General features: G+C 34.6%; 1 protein-coding gene across 1 annotated transcript; it reads left to right on the top strand.

Annotated features, from left to right (window-relative positions):
• Positions 1-2,304: 2,304 nt before the first annotated feature.
• On the top strand, positions 2,305-11,607 carry slc38a11 (solute carrier family 38 member 11). The gene is made up of 12 exons (XM_067410255.1): positions 2,305-2,376; positions 2,467-2,587; positions 3,571-3,645; positions 4,120-4,254; positions 4,356-4,421; positions 5,095-5,201; positions 7,077-7,156; positions 8,634-8,704; positions 8,813-8,974; positions 9,067-9,179; positions 11,072-11,203; positions 11,317-11,607. Exons 1-12 carry the CDS (start codon positions 2,335-2,337, stop codon positions 11,605-11,607), a joined length of 1,395 nt encoding a protein of 464 aa, XP_067266356.1. The 5' UTR covers positions 2,305-2,334.
• Positions 11,608-12,792: the final 1,185 nt, after the last annotated feature.

Genomic DNA, 12,792 nt, shown 5'->3' with positions numbered 1-12,792 from the left:
ATCCACTTATGCATTAAAAGTCCATTACACTTTTTAGTTATGTAAAAGGGAGTGTAACATGGGGTCAGTTGTAACACTTTCAGTTTGAGTCAGAAAAGAGCTGTGGTGATGCCAGCAATTTCATACATTCCCATCACCTTTATTTTGATGACAGGAGAAGTGGCATGTGACTGTGAGCAACACTAGATTTTATGACCAAAAAAATGATTTTCAGGAAAGAAATTTAGATTATTTTTTAGATACAATTAGATACAATTACTGCATTTACATAGGCTAATAAAGTTGCAGTTTCTCTTGTTTAATTTGGTGGTTTGGGTGGGAATAGTTGTAACAACCTTTATTAAAATGTATACAACCAACCCCTTATGGTGGTCCAATGTGTCCAGTTACACATTCTCTGTTGAGGCAAAGTCACGTAAGTTGCTCATCTAGGGATTTATTTTTTAAATAAGGCAGTTTTTTTATGTGATATCCCAAATATTCATATAAAAATAGGTGGATAGCAACATAGCTGTTGACTGAACCCTTATGTGACAGAAATACAGTACACAGACACAAACACACACAGCAATTGTTTTGTGCTAAATATAAGCTCATTAAACAAATAGGCCTACAATATAATGTCACTTTAAATCGTTCAGTTTTTTCAAAATAGATTTTTTTTTCCTCAATAAAGTTCTTGCATAAATGAGATCTTGTTTCAGCAAATTATCTCTCACTGTTACATCTTTCCCGTTACAACTCAACACACTAGAACACACATCCTAGTGAGTTTTATTCTTAGTAGACAAATGTGGCTACCCTCTATCAAAGTGTGAGAAATCTAGCACAAACATCCACCGAGTTACTGATGCTAAAACAAAAAGTGTTAACCAGAACTGACCTTTCCTTTAACCATGCCCAATAAACATGTATAGTAAACTAATGTCATGAACATTAATGGGGATCTATAATGCTCCTTTTCACAAGATGTGATATACGTCTCTGGTGTCTCCAGAATGTGTCTGTGAAGTTTCAGCTCAAAATACCCCACAGATCATTTATTATAGCTTGTCAAATTTGCCCCTGTTTGGTCGTTTTTGTGTGTCCCTTTAAATGCAAATGAGCTGCTGATCCCGCCCCCTTTCCAGAAGAGGGCGGAGCTTTAACAGCTCAACAACAACAAAGCTGGAGAATCTCACGCAGCCAAAATGAGGATTGTCAGTAACGGTGTTCAGCCTTACATTGTTCAAACCGGAGTCGACACTGATGGAGAGACTCAGGAAGAAGTTACAACTTTTAGAATGAAACTGGACGTTTCTGAATGGTTAGTGGATAAATTGATGTAGTTGCTGTGGAGTTGATTCAACTCATCCACTAGCATGTGTCGTCATGTTCATCTTTTGTGTTGAATTGACCCTCGTTTGTGAAACAGTCCGGTGTAAAATGACGGCATGACAACAACACTATACTACAACAACTCTTCCTCTTCTCTAAAGCAGCCCAACATGGCCACACCCCTTTTGTTGTGTGTTCTCGGGGGCGGGGTTTATGTAAATTTTAGGGTTAGTATTGTCACCAACCCGGGAAGAAGGTGGTTGTAGTCCCTACCAGCTGTTTGTTGTAGTCCTTAAACAGCGATTTCTGTAAAATCATTTTGCATTTAACTTTGAGTGTTGTAACTTTGCAGATGTTGTTTATGCTCAAACAGCAACATTACGCACTAACTAAAGTTAAAAAAAAGTGAAATCATAACTTTAACTAAACAATATAAAATATACAATAAATGCAATGTTTAGAAACTGATCTATCCAAGTTGTGCAGTTTTTGGTTTTGTGCTCTTGAAGAGTGTGGACACTTGCTTAAGGTTCATCCAGATGTCACCAAGTGGTTGCTCAGCAGCATCAGACAGTCTGCAGGACACAAAGACAAGGACACCTATCTATCTATCTATCTATCTATCTATCTATCTATCTATCTATCTATCTATCTATCTATCTATCTATCTATCTATCTATCTATCTATCTATCTATCTATCTATCTATCTATCTAATTTTCTTCAGTTACATTTGTATTGAGTGCAGTCACTTTCCACTATTTCACAAGAAACTGAGACTGTTGAGCAAATGTTTGGCCAACAGCTATAATACGGTTTAACAGGCTTTGTGTGTCAAACACAGATTAAGTTATTCATGCAGAAATAGCTGTTCAGATAGCCTGCAGCTGATGTTTAAAAGCAACAAGGGGCGTATTTTTATTCTATGGGTGGACTGACTGAATCAGGTGGAGCTCTTTTATTCCATGACGTGGTAGAACATCTATCCATCTAGGACATGTCAGAAGGATTGTTTTAAATGGAAAACCACAAAGGAGAGAAAACTGGCGCAGTTCAACAGGTGAGTTTGCACATTATTTACTAACTCATGAATATTTATATATCTGAGATGCACTGAACCTGCTCCTGATGTGGGTTTTTGTCTTTTCAGATGGACAATGACAGGGATTGTTTGTTGTCTTCACATATGGACACAGGGAAAAGTGGAACTAGCTCAATGTCTTCTGCCTCGTTTAATTTCATCAATTCCATTATAGGATCTGGAATTATAGGTAATGTTTTCTGGTTTATGCTTCTGCAAAATAATAATATCAATTTAATAAATACACACTAAATATTAAACCAAATATATCTTCCTCTTGATCTTAATAACTTGTTGAAAAATATAAATTGCACATGTAAATATTGTTACAAAGCTAACATTATTATTATTATGATTATTAATTGATGAGTTGGATCATAAATTTTGAGGGAAAAGCATCATCAAGTGTCCAGCCATACATGTGAACTCCTGAAGTGTTTAAAAAAGCATGTCATGAAGGTGGTTGAGAGCATGTCAAATAGTTTAGCATCTAAAATCTGATTTGTTTAACATTTTTGATCACTACATAATTCCCATATTTTAATAGTTTTAATGACTTTGTACAAACTCTTGACTGACAGTTTAGATTTTTTTTCATCTATTTATTTTAAAAATTAAAAAATGTAAGTCAAAAGCATGCTTAATGGCCTATTACTGATTTTTGGATGCTATCATGTTCATTATTTTCTCACATTTTTGCGTATTTGAATAGGCCAGTAGATGTGAGAACTGGCTTAGATTCCACGCGGTACAGGATCATATGACTACTGAACAGCCCTAGTCAGTTCACATGCTTCTGCTGCAGGAAAAAAAAAAAAAAGAAAAGAAGAAAAATATTTTTTTCTGGTCCGATGATATGTCCAGAAAAGGTCAGCATTAAATTTGAATGCATACATGCATTCTTGGCAGTAGCTATTTCTGTGCTCTATCACCTACTTGATCAGAGAGGAAAACAAAACTAGTTAGTCAACTGATCTTTCCCACTATCCTCTATGGGAGACTGGGGCTAGTTGTCACATTTATGTGAATATTTTCAAGTCTGGGTTTATTTTTAGTCACCTTCTACTGTATGTATAGATACAAACCTTTGGATTTGGCTGCAAAAAAATGTATTTACTAGTTTATATTGAACAAGTCCTCCACATCTCCAGTCTCTTGGTTTCATTCATCTAGGTTTGCCATATTCTTTGAGTCAGGCTGGTCTCCCAATGGGTCTTCTGCTGCTTTTTCTGGTTGCCTACATCACAGGTATGCACTGCAAAAGAAATTTCATTCCCTGTTAACTGTGTATCTAGACCACAATAATGTGCATTTTAAAATGCACTGGTTGTGCAAAAAAAACTTTTTTAACATTATATGTGAACGTGGTAACACATATAAAGTTTTAACTATGATTTTTCCCTCAATAAACTCCTAATCTACTGCTCATTAATTGTTAGTAAAGTAGTTGTTAAGTTCAGCTATTTGGTAGGATTAAGGTCATGCACAATAAGGCATTAATATGTGATTAATAAGTACTGATACATAGCCAATATTCTAGTAATATGCATGCTAATATGCAACTAGTTAAAAGACCCTAAAATAAAGTGTTACAGTGAATGTCAAGGATCATATTAAAATCCATGTCATGACCCATTTAAACATATGTCAAATGTAGTGCCATTGTCAAAAGTTTATTGCGCCCATCATGTTTTTATTTTATTTATTTTTTTCTTTCTGCAGATTACTCCATCATTCTGCTGGTCAGAGGTGGGAATCTGTCTGGCACTCACAGTTATCAGTCTCTGGTTCAAAGCACATTTGGCCAGATAGGATATTTGATTTTGTCAGCGCTTCAGTTTCTTTACCCATTCATAGGTAATTGCGGACATCTGTCCTAATGACCTTTTGTATTTATATTGTGAGGTGAAGTGAGATTTTGAAGAATATAATCGTCTGTATTGTGTCCCACATAATAGCAATGATCAGCTACAACATCATCACAGGTGATACGCTGACCAAAGTTTTTATGAGAATCCAAGGAGGTGAGCTGGTTATTACATTTAACGTTTCTTTTTTTAAAACAGTGTCATATCTATATTTTTATTGTTTGTTTTTTTTGTTTGTTTTTTTTGTCCCAGAGGTCTGCCTATAATCTTAGCAAAGTGTTTTATGCCAAAAAGTCATAATTTAGTTATTATGACCATGTTCATTCATCTCACATGCATAATTACTAAATGCAAAGGTGAACATTTATTAATAAGCAGTTTCATTATTTTTCATTAAACTTATTAAAACATATTCATTTATTAAACATATTAACATACGTTGTGTTCATTTTAAGCAAGCAATACATTAGTTGAGTTAAATAAAACTACCCAGCAGGTTGGGCAAACATTCAACCCAACTGTTGGGTCAAAACAACCCAGTTGCTGGGTTTGTCCATTTTCATGAATAGGAATTATTGACGTGCAAATGTGGATGATTTTGTGTTAATATTTCAGGTTTTTAGAACAACTGTTGTCCTGCTTTGTTTTAATAAGTGCTCTTTTTTTGTGTTCAGAAAGTTACACTACAATAAACGCATGATAAATTCATCTTGGGTCTAAAGGTCTTGTGTCTGGGTTTTGAAAGGTCACCTCCTTTTTTTCTCTGTGAATGCATTGATAAAAGCAGAAACATTACATTTGTGCTCTTTTTTTGTTTTGTTTTTTTTAGTTGGTCCTGGAAACATTCTTACAGAGAGACATTTTGTCATTCTGATGTCCACTCTTCTATTCACACTTCCCCTGTCTCTCTATAGAGATATAGCAAAGCTGGGAAAGGTTGAGTATTACCAACTATTCACTGTGCTATTTTTTTTTCTTTTTTTTCAAATTTCAGTATAGTCACTTGTGATCTGTAGCTTTAAATGAATAAATTCACCTATTATTTACTCATTCTCATGTTTTTTTTAGAACTGTATATTGTTTTTCTGTGTAACACAAAAGGACAATTTCTTCATACAACAGCATTTCATAGTGACCATGTCTGATTACACTCTAAAAAATGCTGGGTTAAAAACAACCTAAGTTGGATTGGAAATAGACAAAGCCAGTGATTGGGTTGTTTTGACCCAGCAGTTGGAGTACATTTTTGACCAACCTGCTGGGCAGTTGAACGTCTTTTTAAAAGATGTAATATAAGTCTAAGGTGTCCCCTGAATGTGTCTGAATTTTCAGCTCAAAATACCCCATAGATTTGTTTTATTATTTTTTTTAACTGCCTATTTTGGGGCATCATTAAATATGCGCCGATTCAGGCTGCGTCCCCTTTAATTGCTCATGCTCTCCGCCCCCTCCCAAGCTCTCGACTCTATCATTGCATAAACAAAGTTCACACAGCTAATATAACCCTCAAAATAGATCTTTACAAAGTGTTCGTCATGCAGCATGTCTAATCGCGTAAGTATGGTATTTATTTGGATGTTTACATTTGATTCTGAATGAGTTTGATAGTGCTCCGTAGCTAAAGCTAACATTACACATTACTGGAGAGATTTATAAAGAATGAAGTTGTGTTTTTGAATTATACAGACTGCAAGTGTTTAATAATGAAAATAACGACAGTCTTGTCTCCGTGAATACAGTAAGAAACGATGGTAACTTTAACCACATTTAACAGTACATTAGCAACATGCAAACAAAACATTTAGAAAGACAGTTTACAAATATCACTAAAAATATCATGATATCATGGATCATGTCAGTTATTATTATCGCTCCATCTGCCATTTTTCACTATTGTTCTTGCTTGCTTACCTAGTCTGATGATTCAGCTGTGCACAGATCCAGACGTTAATACTGGCTGCCCTTGTGTAATGCCTTGAACATGGGCTGGCATATGCAAATATTGGGGGCGTACATATTAATGATCCCGACTGTTACGTAACAGTCTGTGTTATGTTGAGATTTGCCTGTTCTTCTGAGGTCTTTTAAACAAATGAGATTTATATAAGAAGGAGGAAACAATGGAGTTTGAGACTCACTGTATGTCATTTCCATGTACTGAACTCTTGTTATTCAACTATGCCAAGATAAATTCAGTTTTTGATTCTAGGGGCACCTTTAACTCAACTTATAAAAATGACTATATGTCTGGCTTAAAATGAACCCAAAATAGGTTGGAAATGAAAAATCAGACACATAATTACTAGAGGCAACAATAATAATCCAAAGGTGAACATTTGCTAATAAGCAATTTAATAAATGTTTATAGTTTAATTATTATTCATTAAACTTATTAAAACATATTCATTTATTAAACATATTAATAAATCCAACATTGTGTTCATTTTAAGCAAGCAATACAATAATTGAGTTCAATAAAACTACCCAGCAGGTTGGGCAAACATTAAACCTAACTGTTGGGCCAAAATAATCCAGTTGCTTGGCTTGTCCATTTTCAACCCAACTTGGGTTGTTTTGAACCCAGCAGTTTTTACAGTGTACCACATCAGACTCTAGAACGGACAAAAAAGCACAATAATAGTTTTATAAGAATAGTCCATATGACCCGTGTGCTACTTCCATTGATATTTGAAGCCAGGTCATTGTTGTGCTCCACAGAAATATGGGTTTGGAATAGGATAACATGAATATTTTCATTTTTGGCTGAACTATTGCTTTAAATTGACAATAATGAACTCTCCTCTGTTCCAGGTATCTTTATTGTCGATGCTCTTAACTTTTGCCATCCTCATCACAGTGGTCGTGAGAGCAGCGACGTTAGGACCACAGATGTATAAAATCTCTCTTTCCGTCTGTGTGCATTCATTCACACCGTCCACCATATGCTCATGTTTGCTGACCGCAGCTCTGGATAATGATTTACCCTTTTTCTGAGGAATTATATCTGCACTCCGTTCACTGGGTTTATTTAATTTTTGATTCGATTTTTCCATCATATTTTTGGCCTTTGTGTACGCAAGGCATATAGTGACACGCTGTAGGGAAACAATATATGTATGTTTTGTGATGGTTCATAAGGAAAACCCCTGGCCCGTGTGAACCCAGATCAAATATGTGATTTTCACTTAGCACATGATTAAACAGGCAAAAGATATTTTCTAGTATTATCATAAAGACTTGGGAATGTGACTTTCTTGACTCTTTGTGGCCCTGTTTCCACCTGGTATTAAGATGCATTTTGGTCGATTGGATCAAAAGTGGACGAGGGAGACGCATATCCGTTTACACGTGGTGTTTAAATCCATCTCTTTTGTCCACTTTCAACCACTTCTGTCTTGATTTCTTCAAGGGGAGCGTCTATGGGCAGGCAAATGTATGGGTTTTTTCAGATCATTCGATCTAATGGACAAAAAAAGCTTGCTCAATTTACATATGAACACGCCCAAAGATGAGAGAAAAACATATGGAGAGCATCAGCTTTCGTTTCTGCTCAACACCGGCTGAATGCAGTGAGTACATTTTAGAAATCAGGAATGGGGAGAGGACATTGTACTTAGTACGTTTTTTGACTTCAACCCAAACTTGGGTCTTCAGTTCAGCCGACATAGTTTAAATCCCGTCTGGCTAGCAAGCTTCACATTATATCTTCACGTTAGGTCAGTAGGTGGAGAGTAGGCGGTCTTTAGTGTCTGTTCGAATGCATTTGATCACATGAGCGTTTCCACTAAGAAAGCAATCTGGTGTGGTGAGAAATCGAGTCCCCCCAGGAATCGGGTCTCCTTTAGGACCCCAAGAGATCCCATTGGTTCAACATTATGATTTATATGGTTTAAAATGTAAAATATTATAGAATATGATGTCTTTTAAATTACATGGTTCAAATACTAGTATACTCGTTTTATATTTTAAGCGTGTTGTTTGTGCACTTAATGCAATAAACATCACACAATAGTGAAATAGGTTATAATTAGTCAAGACATCACGATAACAACTTTTGATCAGGCATTACTGCCTGATCCTAAAGGAGACCCGATTCCTGGGGGGGACTCGATTTGTCATGACACTCAAAACCTTTTACACCCTGTTTACACCTGTATTTAGTGCTGTGATCCAATTGACCAAAATGTAATAATATACTTAATACCAGGTGGAAACAGGGCCTATGACATGCTAAAAAAACCACTCAAACCACCCTAACAATGTAACAGCATCATGGTAGTGACTTTTGCATGGGCATGCACAAACATTAAAAATGATTTATACAATTAATACTTTATGTGTTTACTTGGATTTTTTTTCTGTCCACAGACCTGCTTCAGATGGTGCATGGGTGTTTGCACGGTGGAATGCAATTCAGGCAGTTGCTGTCATGTCTTTTGGTAAGGTTTTACTTTTAGTGATATACACCTTTCTACATCAGTGTGGTCAGTGTGGTCACTTTCAAAATTAAGGTACTTTTTCAATTGAAATTTTGACATATTTTTCAGCTTTTATCTGCCACCATAACAGCTTCATGATCTACGGGTCGCTGCAGGAGCCCACGTTGAGCAGCTGGTCTCTTGTCACGCATGTATCTGTGGGCTCAGCCGCGCTGTTCAGTGCTGTCTTTGCTGCTGCAGGTTATGCAACATTTACTGGTTATTCACAAGGTAAATTACTGTACATCCTGGGTCAGAAATACGGTAAAATAATGCATTAAAATAACCTGAAATGATTATTCCTGTTTTGTTTCCTTTCCAAGGTGATATATTTGAGAACTACTGCAGGAATGATAACTTGGCTACATTCGGTCGATTCTGCTATGGTGTCAGTATAATCACCACATTCCCTCTGGAGTGCTTTGTAACCCGTGAGGTAAGATAATTAAAGAGTGATTCTTCAACTAGGGGCACTTTTGACTACTTGAAAGCTTGAAAATCAAAACTTCTTAATGTTAAATCATTACTCACGTCCTGAAATGAAGATCTGATCATGGCCTTCAACCGGATTTTCCATCATAATCAAATATATATTTTGTTCTTGTAAAGGGAATGACAGCAGTATTGGGTGATTCTTTGACATAAAAACATCAAATTTGTAAACATAAATAGCAAATTAATTGAATGGTTTTAGTAGGGTTATTATAGTTTACTGAAACTACAACCATACAAAAAAACAAAAAAACATTTTTGTTAATTGAAATTAAATACAATAATTTTTTTATTACACTTAATTTTTGATCTCAAAAATGGTGTATATATATATATATATATATATATTGTGTGTATATATATATAAATAATAAATAAATAAATACAAAATACAAATACAATATATAGTTGTGTACTTTTTTTTCAGGATTCCTTGATGAATAGAAAGTTCAAAAGAACAGCATTTATCTGAAATACAAAGCTTTTGTAACATTTTACACTACCGTTCAAAAGTTTGGGGTCAGTATAGGATGCATTAAATCAATCAAAAGTGACAGAAAAGACATTTATAATGTAACAAAATATTATATTTCAAATAAACACTGTTCTTTTGAACTTTTTATTCATCAAAGAATCCTGAAAAAAAAAATTGTACAAAAAAAAAAAAAAAAAAAAATATATATATATATATATATATATAAATAAAGTGAAAAAAATGATAAATGAGAAATACTGAAATAAAAATAAGTATATATATATATATATATATATATATATATATATATTTATATATTATACTTACTTACTCTAAACAGTTTATTTTTTTATTTAAATTAATTTAAACCATTTATATTAATTTAAACTATATTTGTAATATATATATATATATATATATATATATATATATATATATATATAGATAGATAGATCGAGAGAGAGAGAGATAGATATATAGATACATAGATAGATACATAGATAGGTAAAAATTACAAAAATACAACAAAAGTACTAACTTTAACTAAAAACAAAATGAAAATGGAAAATAATTAAAAAGTTAAAAAAAATAAATAATCAAAACTATAATAGTATCTCAATTATACTAAAATAACACTGGTTCTCAGGACCAGGTAAAAAAAAGGTAAAGTAGGATTCTGATATTAACTTTTTTTTTTATAATTTATTAAAAAAGTAAAAGTAAAAAGCATTTAAAATCATTCTTTGTGACACATGTCAAAGTCTTCACACATTTCCAGAGCTTTCTGTTTGACATTACTGTCATCCTGACTCTTTAATGACTGCATGCAATGTTTGAATTCATTTTAATGTGTGACATCCTTAAAGGGATAGTTCACCCAAAAATGAAAATTATCCTCTGATTTACTCAACTTCAAGCCATCCTAGGTGTATATGACTATCTTCTTTCAGACAAACACAATCAGAAATATATTTAAAAATATCCTGGCTCTTCCAAGCTTTATGGCAGTGAACGAGGGGCGTGTTTTTGAATCCCCAAAAAATGCAGTTATTCTAGTTTATAAAGTTTTAAATATGGATATTTTTCTTACAAAAAACCATCGCTTTGCTTCAAAAGGCCTTTATTAACCCCATGGAGTCATATGGATTATATTTATGATGGATGGATGCACATTTTTTTGGGTTTTAAAACAGGCCCCCCATTCACTACATCATTTTTAAATATATCTCTGATCGTGTTCATCTGAAAGAAGAGTAAATCATGGGGTAATTTTCATTTTGGGTTGAACTATCCCTTTAAGATGATTGTTTTAGTATTTGTTTAACTTGCTTTAAAGTTGGTCCTTTCTTGATGGTGTCCAGGTGATCTCCAATGTCTTTTTTAAAGGAGAACTCAGTAACACCGCCCATGTCATCATTACCGTGGTGATCATATCAGCAACGACTGCCATATCCCTCTCTTATGACTGCCTGGGTATTGTACTGGAACTAAATGTGAGTTTTCCTGTCAAATCATTAACAGCAAAATATGTGGTTAGCAACAGTAGTTGATGTTGCTGGACAGTCACATTCAGAGATGTCTGTAAATGTTTTTCCATCTCGTTCAGGGTGTTTTGAGTGCTGTACCCCTCATGTTCATCTTCCCCGCCGCCTGCTTTCTGAGGCTTTCGGAGGGCCGCTGGTTTCGTGGGGAAAACCTCATCCCCAGCATCATCCTGGTGGCGGGTGTTTGTGTTATGATAATCGGCTTAATCATGATGGTGCTCTTCCCTCAGGACTGTTCCCACGGAGCAGAGCTGTTCTACTGCACCGTCTCCAACACCTCCGTTCCCAGCACCACTTCACAGAGCAGTGTGCTGCAGTTTATTAACGCCACACAGAATGCCAGCATTTTCTGACTCAAATTCATTTTACTGGAATTCTTTTCACAGGAATCTTTTTATTTCATATGCTGTTTTCTAGTGATACATTGTTGATACAATTGTAGTATTAAAGAAATCACATAAAAACAAGCCTAAGAAAGATTTTTTTTTTTGCAATTATGTGAAGTTGTTTATATTAGGGCAGCTCAGTGGGTAGCACTGTCGCCTCACAGCAAGAAGGTCCCTGTTTCGAGTGGAGTTTGTTTGCATGTCTGCTCCACAATCCAAAAACATGCAGTATAGTTGAGTTGGAGATGCTAAATTGTCAGAATTATAAAATAAATTCATAATTGCAAGTTATAAATTCATAATTATGCATTATAAACTCAAAATTGTATATATAAACTCACAAGGTAAGTGTGCAAAGGTCTTACTCACACACACACACACACACACACACACACACACACACACACACACACACACACACACACACACACACACACACACACACACACACACACACACTATAATATACTGTTATACTCCATATAACTCCATATAAAAGCCAGAAACTAAGCATTTTTTTGCACAAACCTATCTAAAGGGTTAATGGTGCTACCTGGTGATCAACTGTAAAAATTATAAATTTTACCTCTTCCCAACAGGGAAAACCACCATCAATCAAGAATGCATGATTATATGGTGCCATGGCTTTGCAATAAAAAAAATGTCATTATAATGGAAGTCAATGGGGCAAAAACAGCCATGAACAGTAAATAAGGGGGAAAAAATTAAAATCTGAAGTTGTTTATTAATATTAGGGCAGCTCAGCACTGTCGCCTCACAGCAAGAAGGTCCTCGGTTCGAGTGGAGTTTGTTTGCATGTCTGCCCCACAATCCAAAAACATGCAGTAAAGGTGAGTTGGAGATGCTAAATTGTCAGAATTATAAAATAAATTCTTTATATCACACAATTCAGACTTTATAATTCACAATTCTGACTTTAAGACTCACAATTCCGACTTTATATCTCGCAATTCAGACTTTAGAATTCACAATTCTGACTTTATATCTCGCAATTCTGACTTTATACTTCAAATTCTGACCATATATCGAAATTCTGACCTTATATCACACTTCTGACTTTATATCACACAATTCTGACTTTATATCACACAATTCTGAATTTATAACTCAATTCTGACTTTATACTTCAAA

Source organism: Chanodichthys erythropterus, chromosome 14 (assembly GCF_024489055.1).
Source record: "Chanodichthys erythropterus isolate Z2021 chromosome 14, ASM2448905v1, whole genome shotgun sequence".
NCBI classification, from domain to species: domain Eukaryota; kingdom Metazoa; phylum Chordata; class Actinopteri; order Cypriniformes; family Xenocyprididae; genus Chanodichthys; species Chanodichthys erythropterus.
Note: the sequence above shows the minus strand (reverse complement) of the source record. Positions and strands in the feature narration are given on the sequence as shown.